Genomic DNA, 18,092 nt, shown 5'->3' with positions numbered 1-18,092 from the left:
AGAATTACACAATGAAACTGAAGTGGGAAAGGTGTATTAACAAACATTCACTGGACTTTAAAACATAAACAGTGTGTTGAAAGCAAACAAGTACACACAGTCTCAAGGTTTTAGTCCACCAATTGTAATATCTAATTGTCCATCAATCCAAAACAATGATAATACTCAAGCTTGGAAGAGTATTCTGGAAAGGTAAGTCCAGACAAAGGAAACTCCATAGTCCAGAAAAGTTTGTAAGCTGTTAGTAGTCCTCTTGTGTTGTCTGTATATTGTTTCCTGCTTCCTGTCAGATAACTGGTCTTCCTCCATACTATTCTTAAAGATGGGCTGTTTCTCAATATACGTTCCTCAGCGTTCTTGCGTCCTCGTGTTCTCATGTAACGTCTTCATCAACTGCCAGAGCTCAGTTCCAAAACTCAAGACTGCAAGAGCGGAGGACATGTGAAAGTTCCCGGATGTGCTCTTGATAGCAAGGACGCATCGATGCAGAACTGAGAGCAAAACTCGCTCGAGAAGTCCCAGAAGTCACTGCGGCTGAAAAAGGAGGTGGGAAGCGCAGCATTTTATATAGATTTATTATTAAAGTTAAAGATAGAACAAATTTATCTCAGGATTTTCCCTAAATGAGACGGTGAAAGTAAACATTAACATGAACATCTTAATATAAGCATAAACACATTAAGGGAGTTTTTTGCTGAAATTTGTATTAAGTTTGTTTTATTTATTTGTTAGGTTTTTATGCATAGTATATATTGTGAAAAGGGGAAAAACAATAAATCATTGTATGAATGCTTTAATGTTTAACAAATTTTCCATTAAAAAATGTGTGAAGGTCATGTGACCATCAGGAAGAACGCAGCCTCTCAGTTCTCAAAGGACGCAATCTGTTTTCTCATGATCTCCCCAGTTCATTCTTCTGAGGTAACTTGGCAAGACTGCTCTTCACAAGAACGCAAGTCCATTCTCTGCGTTCTTGGAATTGAGAAACTGCCATGTACACACACTAAAATATTAAGAGGAATAAAGTGTGGGCCACCAATGCAGAGGCAGTGTGGGTCTAGTAAGGGCTTTCTGGGGGCTAGGTGAGGGCTGCTCATGCAGGGTCAGCACTAAGAGGCCAATGTTTTGCCAATGAACAAACTCTCAAGGCCCTTTCACTTGCAGCCCACTGGGGTTCCTTGGGGTGGGCCAATTAGGAACCAAGAAACCCTCTCTGAGCTTTCACGGGATTAATGTGGGCTGTCAGCTGTGGGCTACTTAAACAGAGCCCGCAGCTGTGGACCACACCTGGGCTAGCCCACACTGGACCTGTTTAGATTTGATGTGGGCCCTGGGCCCTGCAGGAGCATGTTTGCCTGGATGTAATTTCTCTGGTCAAAAACAGATATGCAATAGTCACCAAATGACAGTGATTAGCTACGTTTCCATCCACCTATTTTTATGTGTATTTTGAAAATGTGCATAAAAAATTTATACTTTTTTAAAAATTAAACTTTTTATTTGATAAGAAAAGATGCGCATAAACTACTATGGAAATATATAGTTTCTGTCTTTTTTCTTTCTTTATTGATTGATTGATTGATTGATTGATTGATTGATGTTCTTCTATTTCACTTTCATCTTTCCATGAAGCTGGTTTGTAATAAATATAGGCCTACTGTAAATACATGGATGAATTTAATCCCAGATAGCAAAGAATTATGGCCCAGATTTGGCATAAATCTGGCACGGTAGGCATTCATCCGGCAGTTCAGGCTTAGTTATGGGTTATTAACTTGGCTGAGACTTGGCCCAGATATAGTCCATGTTTGGCCCTTGACTGGAAGCCAGAATTGGTCCAGTCATGTACCGTAATTCACTGAGACATGTGGGCCAAGCAAAAGCTGATTGAGTGGGCCAAAGCTGGGCCAGACATAATTTGCTTTGGGGGATGTTACAGTTCCATGGTTTATGCCGTCCAGAGTTTGATCAAATTCAAATGCAAAAGTATAATAAGAATATTAGAAGTAAAGTAATATAAAACACCACATTTTCAATCAGGATTCATATCTCTGCAAATACACGAACACAGAGGTGTGTGCATGCATGCATTGCACAAGCCCACCATGCGGAAACACCGAGAAATAGCCGCTACTTAGGGAATTTTGAATTTTAAATAGCAAATCAAGCATTTAACACTTTCACCCTCCTAATAATTTATACAATAAACAGGAGCCTAAGTCACTTCCTTAATAATTTAGACATAAGCTAATGTTGATTTATTCAGCAGGGCTAGTGCCAGCAGGAGACCCGGAGGAGCTGAAATGTGTATTAAAGTAGGACAGAGGCAGCCGGCGCCATAATAACATTTGGATAATTTTATTATGGCTCACGGCTCAGTTCATTTCCCCTTCTGCTCGCTGCATGAAATTGTTTGATTCTCACAGTGCCTGGAGTGAACTGAGAAGGTGCCACACACGCACATAAACATATGCAAACACACTTTTTTCGCGCAGTTTGCTGCACACCTACTCTCTCGTATACCTTCTCTCGGTTTGCCACGCATTCTCGACAAGCTAAAACCTTGCTCTAACACACACTCAAATGTTTCTCATGGTTCTGGCTGACAAACGCAGACACAGCGAACAGGCAGATAAATGATGTGTCTCATTATGGGAGATGCGGAAGAGTGGCAGCACTTTCAATGAGAATGGACTGAGATTAATACCCTCTATCATCCCTTCTTCTGTCAGGGAGACAGACAGCAAGTGCTGGAGACGAATACGACAAGAAAGAAAGAAAGAAAGAAAGAAAGAAAGAAAGAAAGAAAGAAAGAAAGAAAGAAAGAAAGAAAGAAAGAAAGAAAGAAAGAAAGAAAGAAAGAAAGCTGCATTTGTTTAACTAAAGATAAGATGCTGATGGTAAAATCTGTCTGAAAGGCTGAAACAGTGGAGTCAGCCATAATGCTCTGGCCTGAGGGCTGTGTGTGTGTGTGTGCATGTGTGTGTGTTAGTCTGAAATGTCCTGTTGTCATCCCCTATCCTACAATCTTTTCAGTCTCTTTTCTTTTATAGCATGTGCACAGTAAAACATAGTAACTCAACATCAGTCCTCGAACTGTGAATGGTACACCCAATTAAATGTGTGTATACACAAATAATGTTAGACGTAGTGATATTCCCAGCGCAGTAAACATATTCAACAACAGTTCTGGTGAGAAATAAACACTTTAGTTCACAGTTCATATTTTACACCAAATAACATGCAGTGTCCCAACACATTTTAAGCAATGAATCTCCATGACATTTCCGTGACCTTCCTGGTTAGTTCAAACTGAAAGGACCTTTAGGGTGTTCACACTTGCAGTTTGGGTTTCTTGGTTCATTAACCAAAAACAAAATAATACATTTACTCCTGGTTTGCTTAATATCAACCCTGGCATTTTTTAAAAACATATGGTTCCAATGCTTGTATTGAATTGTAATTGGCAGTGTTGGTATTATAATGTATGGGTAAAACAGAATTTTGTCCTTTTCTTGTGAATTCACATTCAGTTTTTGATTTGTTTACATGTCTGTGTGCGTTCTTATTTCAGTCAAACCACTACATCCAAGGCTTGTTTGGACTTTCATTGGTCCACCAGTGTAGTTCACATACACTTTACAATACAATACAACAGTACATGAATGATGTGTTAATATGTAAACTAAAAATATGTTTTGTTAACTAATGATGAGTTGATGTATGCACTTATTATGAAATATCTGCAACATGAGTCGCATGAGTTTGTGTGTTTGTGAGTTTTGTAATGGCTTCCTTGTTAGTACATGATTGTTTGTGAATTAATGTATTATTATATTAGCGATAGTTTATTCTTAATTCAGCCATCATGAACTCATGATATGTTCATGTATAATTATATCACGACTTTACTTGGAGGGGCACGTCATCATTATCCCATTCTTAACTACTCATGAACTCCTTATGCACATCCGTCTAGTGCATTTACACTGAATAACAATAGAAAAGTGTTCTGTCAATATCAACATGAACAGTTTCAACACAGGAGTTCATGAAGGATGAGTTAACGATGATGTGCCCCTCCAAGTAAAGTCATGACTAGGCCCACACGGAATCTGCACGTACAGAATTCTGCAGATATTCCGCAGATTTTTAGCGCATCATTAATTCTGTTTATTTACTTGAGTAAATGTGTGTATGTCTATATTTACTCAGTTTTTAAATTAATTACAGTAATATTATTGACTAATATAAAAATGTTCACCTGATTTATGTACAATATAGTTTATAAAGGAATATTTTCTTATTTTGTAGATATATTATATATGAGACTTGCTTTGTTTACCAAATAAAGTGGATCTAATTGGATCTGCATTTTAAACATTAAATAAAACTTTTAAAAAGATATTATTTTTTATTTCACATATTAAGGTTGTGGTTATGATACTCCCAAAATAATTCTGCAAAAATCTGCAGATTTTTACCAAAATTCTCTGCATAAATAGCAAAAAATGTCCGCAGATTCCGTCTGGCCCTAGTCATGACATAATTATACATTAACAGCTCATGAGTTCATGTTGCTTACACTTAGCTTAAACTTAAAGGTTAATTAATACATCAATTAACAACATGTACAAACAAGTAATTACGATTAATCATTATTCACACATGAACTCATGTTGTATTAAAAATTTGTTCATAATTAGCACGCCTTAACTCATCATTAATTCATAATTAAGTAATGTTTAGTTTACATAATAATACATCATTATTCATGTACTGTTATTGTAGTGTTACCACAGTTTTTGTATAATGTTTACACTTAAGTGAACCACTTCACAGAGTTATCGCACCAGAGAGTGAATGCAACAGTATAGGCCATCCTTGGTAGACACCAAACAATAAAAGAAACAGTTGGAAAGGTTCTGGTGGGGTTTGGTTTACTTTCAGGTGAAATCTGGTGCAGTTTGACTGAAATATGAATGCAGGATCAAAACTAAACAAAAAATGGAGATAATATAAACCACGAGAAAACCAAGAGAATCATTGCTGTAAAAATGTTGAGTGGTTTCAACTAAATTATGAGTAAAATATGAACAAACACAATAGGTGAGTTAAAACCAGGGTGCGAATTACAGGGGGGTTTGGGGGGATTGACCCCCCAATTAATGCTTGATCCCCCTGAAGGACGTCAAAAAACATGTATGGGGGGTCAGTCCTTTAAATAGTAAGAAATAGTTTGCTCTGATCTGTATCTTCAATAAAATTTATAATTGAAATACTAGATAATATAAATACAGTATACATTTGACCACCCCTATAACAGTTCATAACATTGTGAAAGCAAAATCGTGCATCAGTCTATGTGAAAGAAAAAAAATAAATGAAAAGTCAGAAACCGGCAGATTTAGATTACCGATAGGCACCGTAAGTGTTCAAAAGACATTTTTCTTGTAAAATAGCTGTTGGTTTCTACATACAGCCTAACGTAATGTACAATTTCTGCACAGTTTGTTTAGTTTGACCTACAGTAATCTCTGAAATAGCTGAGTATACTGTAGGGTCAGACTCAGAATACACTAAATATCCCTCAAAACAATAAAAACTTAAATACATTTTATTAATAAATTAGATGTAATTTAAGTAAATACATATGTTTGATTAACTGAAGCTTGTTTTAGACCAACAAACATTACTCAAAAAGCTGAACCCCCTGATCATCAATGTATAATTCGCACCCTGGTTATAACTGTCATTTAAAACAATAACCCACCAGTTGGTTTTGTACATATTTGCCCCAAATTTAGGTTGAAACAATCAAACATGTGAGCTTTACAGAATGCGCATCACAAGCTATATTTTAGAGCTTATCAATAGTCACATACATTAATATCAGTTAATTTCCATTACACCGAATTAGGCATCGATAACCGGTTTCAGGGTTTATATTATTAAATATTATAAATGTTTCCTAAAATTAAATATATTGTGTTCAATGGGGGAAAGGTGTTTTTTTACCCAGATATTTAAAAAGAACCTATTTTAGAGCAGTAATCAGAATACCGCGATATCGTGGTATTTTTATCCAAGGTTATCATACCATCAGAAACTTATACCGGCCCATGTCTACACCGAATACAGTATTTTTCCTTATTTATAGGTTTTGCATAGCCGTGACATAGGTTTCAGTCTGTGTAATGGCCCTCTCCCCCTCTGTGAGCGCGCCCGTGCGCGCACACACCATCCATTTGCAGGAAGCGCCTGCGGCAGCGTTCCATCAAAACTAATCATAACCATTCAAATCTGCCTCCCCGCTTCAAGATGTAGAAATGAGGACGACTGTTTTACGCAGAAAAATCACCAGATCCTTTTTACATCCTTGAATAAGAGAAACTGCATATTTTGCGTATTACAAATAGCTCATTCTTGTGATCGGTTAATTCACTAGTTGTCCTGAAGTGAACAGAGATCTGCAGGGGCGTTTGTTTGAGCGCTCTCTCTCTCCTCTCTCTCTCTTTTGCTCTATCCGGGTCTGGCCCAGAGGGGTTGTGAAACCCCTGGAGCGACTCTCTGTGAATTCAGCTTCAGCTGGGCTCCATTCCTCAGCGCTTGAGCAAGGGGCGCGGACAGGAGCCCAAACGCGGAGAGGTGACACGTCGCTGGATGTCCCATGTTCCAGGTGAGGAGCGCCAGATTGGGCTTTGTGGGGTTTTTTCTACAGAGAGAGACAGTGGGTCTTCAGAGCGCAGCTGCATGTACGCATGTGCCAAAGGATGAGCGCGTTTGGGACAAAAATATTTATCTTCTCCCAGTTTACATCCTGTCGCTTCCCGATTTGTGTGTAATGGCAGCGCGAAACGACACTTAAAGCAGTTTGTCTCTTGTCACATGCGAAACTGTTCTGGAGCGAAGCCTCGAATAATTGAAATCGTAATGGCGTCCTCGATTAGGTTTAGCGATGCGCTACGATAAATGCGAGGCGAATTTGATGAAAGATATTGTGAAAATCTGCTCTTTAACACAACGGCTGCTTTTGTAGTGCTCATGTAAGGTTTCGGCTTGTGGGGTTGATGGTATTAAAGAGCGCGTTTTGGCGCATTTGTAACACTTTTGAATGTTCCCGAGGATGTTTTTTCTTGTTTACTCGTGTTTAGCTGAGACTGTTATTTTTAACCGCTGTGTTTAAAGTTAAGCATTCCTTCATTCTCGTCCTGTAATGCGCTACAGCTGCTGCTCAGAGCGAGAGAGAAGAGAAAGACGCACGTGCGCATGTTTCAATGGAGCCGTGTTTTAAGTGCACTGATTGTGTTTCCTGAGCACTGTATCGTGTCGTATAAGTTGTCTTCTGCTGGATCACAGCTGTGGCGCCTCATGCTACCAGCTCGTGGAATTGGCATTTACTGTCCAAGTGGATGTATGTGGTAGTGTCTGAGCGGTCTAATTAGGTTACCTGGCCAAGGGAGGTTTGTCATTAAAAAAGAGCACTCTGTAGTGTGCACTAGAGGGGCTTGGCTTTTGTATTTTGTACTTTATTGATGTACATGTACCCAATTTTATCTATCTATCTATCTATCTATCTATCTATCTATCTATCTATCTATCTATCTATCTATCTATCTATCTATACTCAAAAATATATATAGTTTTTTACTTGTTCAAACTACTTAATTAAAATGAGCTGAAACAACACAATTATTGAGATTTATTGGGACAACTTAATTTTTTATGTTGAATTCACATAAATTTGTTAAAAGTGTTAACTTAATCGATTTGTGTTGGGACAACATGAATGAATTATGTGAAACCCTGCATTTTTTCTATCTCTATCTATCTATCTATCTATCTATCTATCTATCCATCCATCCATCCATCCATCCATCCATCCATCCATCCATCCATCCATCCATCCATCCATCCATCCATCCATCCATCTAAAGCATTGTTTTTTAACCCTCATACTTTAATAGTATATTATTAATTTAATAATTCCCCCTTAACTTTTTTAAATTTTAGTGTCCATTATTATTTCACTGTCCATTATTTGCATGTTCCAGAATCCAGCTGATCCGATATGTAAACCTGGTATAGTGTTCACCTACTGTTTAAAACAGAATTTGACATTATATTAAGAACATGATATTTTGTGACCTGCATTTGGCCCTTAAACATGTTGCTTCTTCCTAAAAAAAACTTTGCGGAGACAGAGTGGACATGTGTGGATGACACAGTCAGCAAAAGCCTCATCTGCCAAATCTGGAAAAGTCTTGTATAACTGTAGGGGAGCATAAAGCACAAATGTAATTGGCCTCGTAGAGAACACAAGCATTCCTGTACGGAACACCATCACCCACTAAAACGCACACAATGGATCGCATGCGGCGCTGAATTGCTGCCCACGGACAGGGCAGAGTTGCTGAGTTTTCTGACTCATTCCTGTGGAATATTCAACATGTTAATGTGAGCTTGGAATCACCTCAAACACAGGTTACTAATCCTAACGCTGTCTTCTGCGCTTCTCTGTGCTTTGCATATGCATGCATGAATATGGATAAGATTAAGAGCAGGATGTCATGCAAGTCTTACCATAATTCTGACTCTCTCCGAGTACCCTGCGACACATACATGGGAAATGAACTGTAGCCTATAATAGGGCTGGATGATTTGGCCTAAAATCTAAATCTCGATTAATTGAACATTTTAACTCGATTACGATTAATAAATGATTATTTTATTTATTTATTTATTTATTTATGTCCTCATAGTTCACTGACAAGTTTTAAATGCTGTCTAAATGCATCTCTCGCGCAGCTTCCAATCATCATCAATGTAGTGCAAAGTAAAGCTTAGGGATTAATTGAAAAAATAACCGAAATCGAAACATTAAGAACCTATAATCGATCTTATTTTTCCAGGAGGATTTTTTTCAATTACTTTCCCTACCGTGTGTGGAGTCACTTGACCCCGCTCTGTTAAGGCAGAATTATACTTATTTATACCTGTCAACCCTCACGTTTTTCCCAGGATTCTCTCGTATTTTACTGTTCTATCCCACAATCATCCAGTACAGGTGTTTTCCCGTATTTCTCCTGTATTTTCAGTCTTTCTCTGAAGGGTGGCAAATAAACTTTTTTTTTTAAACTAGCCGAGCCTATACGCAACCCGTACCGCCGAACCACCAGGGGCCGCCCTTATTATTGTGGGCATATCCCTTATTTTCACATCCCAATGTTGACAGGTATGTACCTAATATATTCTGATTTATACTTATTATATTATTATTATTATTATGATATTATACTTCTGCCAAGGTCATGTGTACAGTCCAGCACAGCATTCGCATACCTGTGCACCGCCAAAAAATGTACTTACATGTCACAACGACATGTAGAACAAGCTTTGTGATTGGTTGGTTTGGTAGTGGTAATGATGGTGGGCGGCGCAGAGAATCACGTTTTAGGGAATGTATGTTTTGTTCAGCATTGATGTTCAATAAAAATAATAGATAGTAGATAGTGTGTGTTTCCTTCTATTATTTTAAAATCAAGTAATCCACCCTACATTAAAAAATCTTTCTTTTGTAATATGTGAGCATATTTACTGTACAAAACTTGTCAGTGAACTTGTCAATGAGGGCAAAAATATAAAATAAATAAATAAAATAATCGTTCATTAATCGTTATCGAGTCAAAATGTTCAATTAATCGAGATTTTTATGTTAGGCCAAATCGCCCAGCCCTAGTAAGGCTCAAGAATGAGTCTATCGTCCTACTTGACCAGAGATCAGATGTGGCTGCAAAGTGGCCAAAATCAGCCGCAGACTTTACAGAGCGACGTCACATGACATGTAGGGCAAGCAATTGAAAAAAATCGTCATGGAAAAATTTGAGCAATTATAGGCTCTGAATATCGATTTCGAATACTTCTTGATTCAGCCCTACCCTATAATGGTCAGACTTAAACGAGAAAGGTTATTATTGTTAACTGAAATATACAACTTTTGATTCAAATTAGGCCTGTATCAATTATCGAGCACTTGTGTGATTGTGGTTATTTAATGTAATGTGCAGTGCAAAGTTTAAAATAGGGAATGCCAGCGCAGGGAGAACATGCAAACTCCACACAGAAATGCCAACTGACCTAGCCGTGACTTCAACCAGCGACCTTCTTGCTGTGAGGTGACAGTGCTAAACACTGACCCACCGTGTCGCCCAACAACATATTAAAAAAAAAGTGTACAATAGTTTTTTTTACTATATTACATAGAAAAACAATAATAAATGAATTAAGTGATTTAAACTATTACTAACGAGAAATAGGAAAATATTAAATAAATTGACTATTCAAACTATCTAGAATATTTTCACAGACTTAAAGAGAAGCCATATGGGTCTGTTTAATTATGTTTCCTTTCCAAGTAAAATATCAAAAGTAGAAGCTTTTCATTCCAGAAAAGCGTCTTTACAGTGGAAAAGCATTCTTTAGATCAGTGTTTCTCAACCACATTCCTGGAGGACCACCAGCTCTGCACATTTTCATGTATCCTTGACCAAACACACCTGAATCAGATGAACAGCTCATTAGGAGAGACTGAAAGACCTATAATGGGTGTGACAGACAAAGAAGACATCCAAAACATGTGCTGGTGGAACGTGGTTGAGAAACGCTGCTTTAGATTATGAAAAGGCTTATCTTACTTTGACTAAATGCCTCTTAGAAGAACTTTTCACTAAAATGTTCTTTGAGAAACCAGAAAGTTTCTTCTCTGGTATTATTCTATGAAAAAAATAATACACAAAAGAGTGTAAAATAGCACTTTCCAGCACACATACGGTTATATCTGAGCGCAACAGTGAAACAGCTACCAGAAAGTATCAGCATGCACTACAGGTGCCCCATTTCCATCTCTCCCATCTCCATGTTGGCTCGCCCAAAGATGGTTTCCATCTCTCTCTCTCTGAGCCGTACATACCCAGACACACACACTCTCACACATTCAGTAGTTACTCTCTCTTTTTTTCTCGTCAGCCTGGGGCTCTGGCAGTAGGTTCAGCTATATCGCACCTTGGTGTTCCTCTCTCTCTCGCTTTCATTCTCTCCCAAGCCTCGGAGGTAGAGGCGATTTGTGATGCTGCGCTCACACTGTTTTTTAAAAAAGTGCTTCCTCTGAACTTCTCTATCTCTTCAGATTAGTCAAGGAACAAATTACCTGCCTGCACATAAAAAGGCCGCTCTCCAATCCTCCGCACAGCCCATGTAACGAGCCTGATCTGCCTTTTGAAGAGCGGGCATGTTATTTTCCCTCACGCCCGCAGGCTACCCTGCCATGCAAATGATTATGAAATTAAATTTAAAACTATACATGTATTCAGCCTCTCTCTTATCGCTATCTGCACAAAGCGCATACAAATCAGGCCGGGATCAGGGCCTCGGCTCAGGACTGCACTTTAAAGCTTTGCTAATTGCTAATTGGGTATCTAGGTGTGAAATGGGCTCTGCTAACGAGAATTTAAAATGTGGAAAGGAGGGTTTCTTTCTCTCTCTCTCTCTCTTTTTTTTTTTTTTTTTTTTTTTGCTTTTCTGCTCTGGCTTTCCTTTGAGAGATGTCTGAGCTGTTTCTGGTGACATGCCTGTGGGCAGGAGTGACAGAATGAGACAAAAGAAGAGAGGTCTCTCGTTTCAAAATGGAGGCTCATCCTTGCACACAGATGTATGTGTGCTGTGCGGAGGAGAGAAATAAGATATGGGTCTGGCGGTGTTCGCTTGGGAAAAGGTTTAATGATGAGGGATTCAGGCTTCTTGAACATGAAGGTGGTTTTGAGTTGTGGCGAGGGCTGACCTGAGGACTGCAGTTACTGAGGGTGTTGTGTTGGCACTGTGGCCTCCAGTGAGGGACTTTACAGCCGGCTTCTCAAACTGTGGTGAATGAGGTCTTCCTCATTTGAGACAATCTTTAATGTCATGGAGAAGTCTACTAATGAGCTAACACTTGAATACGGTGTGTTTGATGAGGTATATGTCTAGGTTTATTGCTGGAGTGGCAGCGGAAAACAGCAAAAAGTGGCCCAAAATGGGTGCTTATAGAAAATAGTTAAAACGAATTACAAAAAAGGAGCAGGATGACTAAACTTAAAATATCAGATCATTTGAACTTTTTTGTCATGTTATAAGCTTTGATTTCATCAGAAATAATAATTATATTTAAGAATATATTGTTAGACATTATAAATTTGTATATATTTATATATATTTTTCTTTTTTTAATTTATCAATTTATTTAATAATTTTAATATATATGTACACTCACCGGCCACTTTATTAGGTACACCTTACTAGTACTGGTTTGGACCCCCTTTTGCCTTCAGAACTGCCTTAATCCTTCGAGGCATAGATTCAACAAGGTACTGGAAATATTCCTCAGAGATTTTGGTCCATATTGACATGATAGCATCACACAACTGCTGCAGATTAGTCGGCTGCACATCCATGATGCAAATTTCCCACCACATCCCAAAGGTGCTCTATTGGATTGAGATCTGGTGACTGTGGAGGCCATTTGAGTACAGTGAACTCATTGTCATGTTCAAGAAACCAGTCTGAGAGGATTCACGCTTCATGACATGGCGTGTTATCCTGCTGGAAGTAGCCATCAGAAGATGGGTACACTGGTCATAAAGAGATGGACATGGTCAGCAACAATACTTAGGTAGGCTGTGGCATTGACACGATGCTGGTTGGTTCTAATGGGCCCAAAGTGTGCCAAAAAAATCCCCCACACCAGTACATGATGAATCCATTCTTTCATGTTGTTGCTGCCAAATTCTGACCCCAACATCCGAATGTTGCTGCAGAAATCGAGACGCATCAGACCAGGCAATGTTTTTTCATTCTTCTATTGTCCAATTTTGGATGAGCCTGTAAGAATTGTAGCCTCAGTTTACTGTTCTTAGCTGACAGGAGTGGCACCCGGTGTAGTCTTCTGCTGCTGTAGCCCATTCGTGTCAAGGTTGGACATGTTGTGCATTCAGAGATGCTCTTCTGCATACCTCGGTTGTAACGAGTGGTTATTTGAGTTACTATTGCCTTTATATCAGCTCAAACCAGTTTGGCCATTCTCCTTTGACCTCTGGCATCAACAAGGCATTTGTGCCCACAGAACTGCCACTCACTGGAAATTTTCTCTTTTTCAGACCATTCTCTGTAAACGCTAGAGATGGTTGTGTGTGAAAATTCCAAAAAATCAGCAGTTTCAGAAATACTTAGACCAGCCCGTTTGGCAGATTGTCTTGGCCATGTCTACTTGCCTAAATGCATTGAGTTGCTGCCATGTGATTGGATGATTTGAAATTTGGGTTAACGAGAAGTTTAATCTAATAAAGTGGCCGATGAGTGTATGTGATACAGTTGGAGTCAAAATTATTAGCCCCCTTTGCAGTTTTTTTTTTAAATATATTTCCCAAATGATGTTTAACAGATATATATATATATATATATATATATATATATATATATATATATATATATATATATACAAATTTGAACTCTAGCTTTGCTCTATAAGGTTCTTTCTGTGAGCCAATCAGCATTTTTAATGCACGCACGAGGACCAATCAAGATCAACTTTCTTTGTCATTTCCCCGGACTGCTCCATTGACAGCAGGAAACAACACAAAGACAAAATCACACAAAATCCTTGTCGACTAAATAATGCCACACCACACAAAATTGAGAAGTGTGTAAATGTGATGATTTAGAAGCATTTCTTGACATTGAGATTTATTCATTCATTTTCTTTTCAACTTAGTCCCTTATCCAGCATATGTTTAACACAGCGGATGCCCTTCCAGCTGCAACCCATCACTGGGAAACACCCATACATACTCAATAACACATACACTACAGCCAATTTTAGCTTATCTAATTCACCTGTAGCGCATGTCTTTGGACTTGTGTGGGGAAATGTCTTTGGACATGTCTTTGGAAACCCACGCGAACATGGGAAGAACATGCAAACTCCACATAGTAATACCAACTGACCCAGCCAGGGCTCGAACCAGCGACCTTCTTGCTGTGAGGCGATCGTGCTACCCACTGCGCTACTGCGTCACCGACATTGAGATGAAATGTTAAAATTTACATTGCTGAAACAGAGATGAAAATTTTAAATGTATATATTAAATGTGAAAAATATTTTGTTGTTTACATATATTCAGTGAAACATTTTTCAGTGTTTATTAAACTCATTTGGTCATCGTCTGTTTCTTTTAAAGTCTTTAAATTTAATATTAAGCCTTGAAGGGCAAATACTTTTTTTATGGGGCATATAATTCAATAAATATAATTCAATAATTCATATAAAGCATAAAATTTAATAAATATTGACATATTAATTAGATAAAATTAAAAGCTGCACTGAAAAAAAATATTTAGCACAGCCTTGTATGCTTAATTTGAAAAGAAAAACTATTCATCCTAAAAAATGAAATAAATGTTACAGAAAGCAAAAATTTTACTTTTTCAAGCATCAACATATTGTTACAACACCAACTTATATATTTTTATTGTATTTCTTGATAAGTAATGCTTCAATGAATGATCTGCCAGATAGAACCTTATAATTCAAAGCGGAAAATGACTTTTCAGAATTAGAAGGTTCTATCTGCATATACCGTGGTTATTTTACTCCAATTTGCAAATGTAAGAGAACTTTGATCATTTACATTTAGAGAACCCTTAGGGTCTCTGTCATGTTAATGTATGAAAGAGAATTGTTACACACATGTTCTTTGCTTTATAGAATGCAAAAACTTTGAAGCTCAATATCTCAAAATCATTTAGAATGCAGATAGAACCTTATAATTTATAAGTCTAAGGTGACAATATATATATATATATATATATATATATATATATATATATATATAAATATGTGTGTGTGTGTGTGTATGTATATATATATATGTGTATGTATATATATGTGTATATATATATATACATATATATATATATATATATATATATATATATATATATATATATATATATATATGTATATATATGTGTATATATATATATATATATGTATATATGTGTATATGTATATGTATATGTATATATATATATATATATATATATATATATATATATATATATATATATATATATATTATGAAACAAAACTTCTTTAAACTTCATGAAAGTAGAGTGAATATCATAGAGATGCTCTAATTTGTTCGTTAACTGTTATCTTTTGTTTAGAGAAGTGTTCAAAAGTTCAGTGTTTCCAAGTCTACTCAGAGACTCTGACTGTATAAAGTTAATGAGTCAGATGATCACTGTTGATTTGCTGATGGATGAATAGAGCTTTTTTTCATCCCTCCTCAAGCTTTGAGCCCTACTGAGCTCTAAAATCCGCTTCCTCATGCGTTGCCTCTCTCTGAGGCACAGCGCCGGAGACAAACATCTGCCTTATTCTCCAGAGCCAAACCTCAGCTCTGTGCTGTTCATACTGAGACAGCGCTGGCCCGAGGGCTCTCACGACACACACACACACACAGGCGAGAGGAGAGAGGCGTGAATGCAGAAACACTTAGCAATGTGTTCTTCATCAAGGTCACTCGTATTGGATGATCTTGGATTAATGCAATAGTGTAATGAATCAAATAAAACACACTGCTATATTTCCCCATATACCGTAGATTATATTTGGAGGTGCTGCATTGCTCTATATTATAAGCTGAGATCAACTTTGAGATTTTGTCCTTTTTGATTTTAATAAAGTGTTCTAATGTGTATAAAACATCTAAAATATACTTTTAATTGTTTATTTTATAACATCATTATTTGAATCTGCAGATGTAAATTTTAATGTCTATTTATAAAGGCTGTTTTCTCAAAATAAGTTTTTAAAGCCATAAATATCAGCTTCAGCATCACTTGCATACACCAAATTTGTTCATATGATAATAATTTAAATAATAATAATAATAAAGCATCATTTGCCTAATTATAGACAACATGCTAGTGATGTCTATCAGTATTTTCCTAATGTAATCAATAAGTTTAAATAAAGAATAATATTAAATTAATTAAAATAAATCAATATTTTAAAAATGTACCCTATTCACTTGCAGTTTTGTGTGAAGCAATTTCATACCAAGTACTCAGGATTCATTCAAACATGGAAATATCATTGCATAAATGAGTAAAGCCCTGAAATATGCCACGATGCAATTCAGTCAGGCTCCGTTTACATTACAATAGCCTCTTCGCTACAGAAGAAAATGAAAATGTGCCCGAGCCTGAGAAAGTCTGCATTGAGCTCCAGCTGAGCTGCGTTTGCAAATCACAGCAGATAAATGTCTCTGAAAAAAGAAAACAAGTTAAATACAGTGCACTAACACTCTGTCACATCATAAATAGCAAACAGGATGAAAAACTGTAGGCGAGATCACCCCCCCCAAAAAAATCTCAAAATTCTGTTATGATTCACTCACCATGATGCTGTTTTGAATAATATTTTCCATGCAGTGGCATTGGATGGAGCTTTAAAGCTTAGAAAAAAAAATCAGATAAAGTATTATAAAATGGTTCATATGACTCAGGGGTTACATTGACAGTCTACTTTCTCTTTGTGTAACAAAAAGACTGAAATTTACTCGCTCTAATCTTCCAATAAGTAAGATGATTATGGCCACATTTTGCTCAAAACCATTTCAATCGAAGAAACCGAACATAGTGTTTACTTGAATGCTAAATATAGTGAAAAGGGGCTGATGTGCGTGTTTATATGTCACAAGCTTCAGATGTGATTTAATCTTTTTTACATGTAAATGAACACAGCGATCCATGTTGTTAAAAAAAGCAGACTTAATATTTGTGTATTTTGTGTTCTATTTTGGAGACGTTAATTGATTGCAACACTTAATTAATAAAAATGAACAGTGAGCGAGTAAAATGTACTTTTATACTATTACTTATAGACTGTTGTAAAGTAATAATGACTAAGTTGTAGCTGTTTAAACAACTTAGTGAGGCAGATTGGGTTCATTACAAACATGAAATGTTCTTAAATCTGAGTGGAAAAAATCAAGAAAAAAAGGTCTTTATTATTGCACAAGCACTTTTTTTTTACCTTCAAGTTTCCGTATGATCAAGTGTTTTGACCTTTTAACAACTTTTAAACACATTTCAGTTGGTTTGGTTTGTGATATACATGGAGATTTACATTTAGTACTTTATTAAAATTGGACTGTTTTCAGAATACAAATGACTTTGTCGCTGCCTAACGCCTACTGTATAGCTGGTTAGAACATTAGCATTACTGGTTGGTTATTTTTCTCAAACACGTCCCAGAAAGAGACATATGATTTAAGGGTGTTTTCACACCTGCCTTATTTAGTTTGGTTGAATCGCACTAGAGTTTGTTTTGCCTTTTGGTGCGGTTCGTTTGGGCAGGTGTGAATGTAGCAATCGCACTTGAGTGCGCACCAAAAGTGGACCAAAAAAACTTACAGAGACCTTGAAGAGGTGGTCTCGGTACGCTTTCTAACAAACCCTAGTATACCATGACCAGGGATACAATCATCCGGCACAGTTGTCCCTCCATAGTAAAAAGCAACATTTTGTGTCTGCCGGTTTGTTTACTTGTGGGAGTTCCATTGGCATTTTCCCACACGTTAATTCTGACCAATCGAAAAGCAGTTTAGGTAATACGTTCAATAACATCTGGCCAATGAGTGATGTTTTGTCACATAACTACATTTTGGTTCTTTTCAACTGGTTCGGACCAAAGCAATCAGTGTGGTGTGAAAAGGACCCAAATATGGCAGAAAATGCTACAACGTATCATTTGTTGACTTGGTCTGGACCAAATGAACCGAACCACAGATGTGAAAGCACCCTAAAACATTATAACTACTCAAAGCAGTGTCAGTTTTTCTTTCCTCTATTGTCACTGCAATAGTGATCATATGAGCACTACAGTTATTTATATTGCTCCTGAAAGTGATAGTGGCTGTCGCTCGTGTTGCTGTAAATTACTAGATCTCCATTGAAATGAATGGGATCTGGTCGCTTTGTCACTGAGTGTTGCT

The 18,092-nt window shown here is 37.1% G+C and overlaps 1 protein-coding gene across 1 annotated transcript in view; it reads left to right on the top strand.

Moving 5' to 3' along the window:
• The first annotated feature begins 6,224 nt into the window (after positions 1 to 6,224).
• The window catches only part of kctd1 (potassium channel tetramerization domain containing 1), a 44,114-nt gene continuing 32,246 nt past the window's right edge, over positions 6,225 to 18,092 (top strand). The window contains exon 1 of the mRNA XM_056445569.1: positions 6,225 to 6,679. Coding sequence (XP_056301544.1) covers positions 6,671 to 6,679 — 9 coding nt within the window. The 5' untranslated portion in view covers positions 6,225 to 6,670. The remainder of the gene's footprint in view (positions 6,680 to 18,092) is intronic.

Source organism: Danio aesculapii, chromosome 20 (genome assembly GCF_903798145.1).
Source record: "Danio aesculapii chromosome 20, fDanAes4.1, whole genome shotgun sequence".
NCBI classification, from domain to species: Eukaryota; Metazoa; Chordata; class Actinopteri; order Cypriniformes; family Danionidae; genus Danio; species Danio aesculapii.
The sequence above is the reverse complement of the archived record's forward strand: the minus strand, read 5'-3'. Positions and strand labels throughout refer to the sequence as shown.